Raw genomic sequence first — 4,631 nt, 5'->3', positions numbered from 1 at the left:
TTTTTCTTTTTTTTGTGAATATTCGTGTTGTGATCATTCTCTGTGTGAGTCACCTTGCTTCCTCTCATTCACGCTAGCTGTCCTCACCACGCATCACACACACTCACCTCACTATCCACGCAGGACAAAAGACACTGAAACCTTTTCATTAATAGGGTTGGCTGCTGTCTTAGTGCCAGTGTAAAGATTTATGATGTATCTCTTTAGCCCACAATTTTGTCAGTCGTGACGAGTGACTAGTACATGATGTACAATTTACATTTATTTTTTCTGTGTGACAACAATGGTTCAAGTAAATCCTTACGGTTTGCCGTTGTCGTTTCCCTTATCTACTCTCATATCTATCAGAGACAGTTTGTAGTTCAAGCCAGGTCCATGCGGATCACTACTGACATCTCCCTCTTCTATTTCCTTCTTTATCTTTGTGAAAATAAAACACAAAATAAAAAAAGACAAAAAAAATAAAAATGAACATTAAAAACCGCAAATTTATATATATTAACCGGCTAGTGGTACTTAATACCCCTCTTCTCTGTTGCCTTTCTTTTTCTCTTGCTATCTGGCCCTTACGTGTATGACCTGGTTCCCCGACTATATATTGCAGTCGGACCGACGATAGCCGACACAGCACCGTAGGAGGACCCAGCTGCAGAACCGGTCACCTTAGGATGCTGTGGGAAGGACGTCATCGGATGATCGCCATAGGCCTGCGGACCAGGATGTTCGTCAGAGCAGGTGTTAAGCCACCCATGATGTAGTAGAAGGGCGCGGCCTGCCGAGACGCCCGTAAATCCAGCGATGAACCAGGAACTTGTCAGTGCAGGTACCGGTCGCCCCAGGATGCTGTGGATGGGCGACGCCTGGCAAACACCCGCAGAGCCAGTCAACTCCAGGAGCTCGTCAGCGCAGGTATCGGCTGCCCCGAGATGCCGCCCCTGCCCCGACAGCCATAGATCCATATGAAGATTACAAGGATGTGTGGACGCGTGTTGGATCTGGACATCTGTGAGGACATGTGGACAAGGACTCCGCCGAGTTAGGCCTGGACGAGGACTACGAGGAAGTCTAGACGAATCCGAAGTCAAGGAGGACCTGTGCGAGACTTTCGAGAATGTGTGGACGTCGAGGACGTATAGATTACACCGAGGACCAGGAAGAAGAGGACGACAGGGACGAGCAGCCACAAAGATGCACCAGGACAATGCACGCGAGATCGAGATAACCAGCCAAATTAGGTCACCCTTGAGGCAAATCAAAGGCGCCTTGAGGGTGAGGCACGAGTAGATGGCCGAGCAATATAGCATATACATAAGTCTATTTCTGTTACCAGTGGACCACGTGGCTGTTTGCCACGTGGCTCTAAGTCCCAAATAGGAACCATTCACTCAGCGAGGGCGTAGATGACGATTGTTATCTGATCTCGCCTGACCCTTCAGTTCGTTGTCAGCGACCAGCATGGTAAGGTCGGCCTAGCCCTCCCCCTCCAGGTAGGCTGATCTGACCCGTGAAACTTGACCCGTCATTACCCATATTTATAGACATTGTCTCGTGTGTTCCCATACTGTGTGTCAACTCTTAGAAATAAAGAGTCACGCCGTTATACCAGTATTACTACTCCTGCAAAGCCATTATAATAGGGTTCTATACCCGTTATACTCTCTCTCTCTCTTTATCTATCTATGTACCTATGTATCTATCTATCTATCGATTTATTTATCCATTTATCTATCTATCTATATGCATCTATCTACCTATCAATCTACCTATCTATCTATCTATCTATCTATATATATATAGATATAGATATGTATATATAGATAGATAGATATGTATATATAGATATATATATATAGATACATATAGATATATATGTTTGTATACTCACTGTGTCGTGTTCGTATATATGTTTGTTTGGTGTTTCTCTACGATGCTTGAGGGGGAAGAATACACCAATTAAAACTAAAGTAGGTTCATTGGAGATCAGCTCTGACAAAAATAAAAGAGAGTTCTTCATAGTCCTGTGCACCACGCGTCAGCTTCTGCCCGAGAGTGCTACTGCCAGACGTGTGACTACAGACACAAAATAAAATATTGTACTCTACAAATTATACAGAGAATCTCACTCTTTTACATAGGCGATATGCTACACAGCAAGTATAAACTAAACAATATCTTCTATATTTACACATGATGTAACATATCACACAAAAGGCAGTATATATATAATATAATCATATAATATCACAATATAGGTACGATAATATTGTCATCATATCCTGTATATGGCGCATCACATATGGCACTCACAACTCACTAAGTATCACAACTCACTTCATTATCACAACCCACATCTCCTCCCCCTTTACGTTCACTAGCGGGAGTCTTGAACGGACTTCGATTTGATACGTTCCGAACGTCGAGGTTCAACAGGCACAGATGGGGTGGAAGATCCAGGTGCATCATCTGACAGCTGTTCTTCCACATCAGTTGAATGTCCAATCATGAGCTGTGTAGGGCGCAGGAAGCGTCGATTGCGCCACAGTATATGGCCACTTGGAAGCCTGATGTGATAATCACAAGATTTGCCAATACCCATGACAGTGCCAACCTTATCCCAATGCTTGGATGTGGGATCCTGGATTCGCACATGCGCCCCAACTGTTAACTTGGAAAGTGAGTGGGCGCGAGTGTCATAGCGGGTCTTCACGTCCTTGGCTCGTACTGCAGCACGACGGTCGCAGTCTTCAGCCTTGGTCTGCCACTCCTTCATGAAGGCACTAGAGTGGGCAGGCACACAGGAGCGAAGGGGCATACCAAACAGAACTTGAGCAGGAGAACGACCAGTGAAATTTGGGGCGTTACGCAATTCCAGTAAGCCTCTGTCGAACTCCTCACAGTCAATATTCCCGTTTGGTGCTGTCTTCATGATCAGATACTTGACTTTCTTCACAGCAGCCTCTGCATGCCCATTGGACTGTGGGTAATGGGGACTTGACATGACATGACGCACTCCCCATCGCTGAAGAAATGTAGCAAATTCTCGGCTGGAGAACTGGGGTCCACCGTCGGTGCGCAGGCGAACGGGGACACCAAGATCACGGAACATGTGCCGAAAGATTCTAATCGTTGAAGCACTTGTTGCATTATTTCCACACGGGATGACAACAGGCCATCCAGAAAGTCTGTCAACATACACCAAAAAGTGTTTTCCAGCAACACTGAAAATGTCAGCTGATACAGACATGAATGGTCTTGTGGGTTTGTCTTCTAACAGCAACGGCTCCTGTTGCTAGCTAGGCTGTAGGCGCTGGCATGGTTCACAGGCATGAACGGTATTTACTATGTCTGCATTAATGCCTGGCCAAAAGACTGTCTGCTGTGCACGACGCTTTGTAGCTTCTACACCGGAGTGGCAATCATGCAGGCGAGCCAGGGTGCTACGGCGTAAAGAAGCAGGGACAACCACTCTAGGTCCATACAGCACCAAGTCACCATCGTTGTACAACTCATTGCGAATTTTCCAGTACGGACGCAGGGTACTTGGCAGGTTGTAGCGGTCATTGGGGAACCCTGACTTTACATGTTGAAGCAATTCTTCATATGAGGCATCCTTAGATGCAGCCATACGCAATTCTTCCATGAAGAGATCCTCTTGCTCGTCTATAGCGTCTGATGCATGAAAAGATTTGACAGCATGCAAAGCCGCAATCTTGACAGAAGTGTCCATCTCAGTATTGAAGGTACCATCTTCCACCGTTGGGTGACTCACAGGTGACCGGGAGAGGGCATCAGGAATGCACAACTCCTTACCTGCACGCCACATTGCAGTAAAAATGTAGGGTGCGATTTTATCCTTCATGCACTGGAGGCGAGGATTTTCAATAGCATCCAGAGAATAATGGTTCAAAATAGGAACCAATGGACGGTGATCTGTCATCAAACTGAAGTGCTGAAGTCCACGAAGATAGAACTTGCACTTGCTGATAGCCCAAATGACAGCTTGCATTTCCAATTCGATGGTCGCATACCGTATTTCTGTGTCCGTCAAGAAACGAGATCCACATTGCACCCCATCTTGTATCTTCCAGCACCATGGTCCTGCAGCAACACATAGCCGAGGCCATAGAGTCTACAGGCGTCGGTCTGCAGAATGGTAGGAAGAGCTGGATCAAACGTCACGAGTATGGGTGGCTTTGACAAAGCTTGTTTAGTGTCAATAAAAGCTTTGGTGTGGTCCGCTGTCCAAGTAAAAGCTCTTCTTGGACTCATCAGTGGGCGGAGCGGCGCTGCAGTGGTCGAAATCTTGGGTATAAACTCAGCCAGTTGATTTACCAAGCCCATAATGACCGAAGATCTGTTAAGTTCGCAGGGTAGGAAACTCTGTGATGGCCCTCACCTTTTCTGGGTCTGCTTCAATACATATCTTGATAGTTGTACCACAGAAGCTGGCCTCACATGCAGCCACAGTGAACTTCTCTGCATTAAGTGTTATCCGTGCTGACGACACCTTGACAGGACTCATTTACACGTTGAAGGTGTGAGATGTAGTCCTCATCATGTAGGAGAATGTCATCCACAACTTTGATGCAGTTCGTTACTCCCTGAAGTGCCCTGTCACCTCGGAGACAAAA

The 4,631-nt window shown here is 46.2% G+C and overlaps 1 protein-coding gene across 1 annotated transcript; it reads right to left on the bottom strand.

The window, feature by feature from the left end:
• Positions 1–3,289: 3,289 nt before the first annotated feature.
• On the bottom strand, positions 3,290–4,006 carry LOC119577616 (uncharacterized protein K02A2.6-like). The gene has a single exon (XM_037925188.1). The coding sequence runs from the start codon at positions 4,004–4,006 to the stop codon at positions 3,290–3,292; it is 717 nt and encodes a 238-aa protein (XP_037781116.1).
• Between the last annotated feature and the right edge of the window lie 625 nt (positions 4,007–4,631).

This window comes from Penaeus monodon, chromosome 10 (genome assembly GCF_015228065.2).
Source record: "Penaeus monodon isolate SGIC_2016 chromosome 10, NSTDA_Pmon_1, whole genome shotgun sequence".
Taxonomy (NCBI): domain Eukaryota; kingdom Metazoa; phylum Arthropoda; class Malacostraca; order Decapoda; family Penaeidae; genus Penaeus; species Penaeus monodon.
This window is presented reverse-complemented; position numbering and strand designations above follow the sequence as displayed.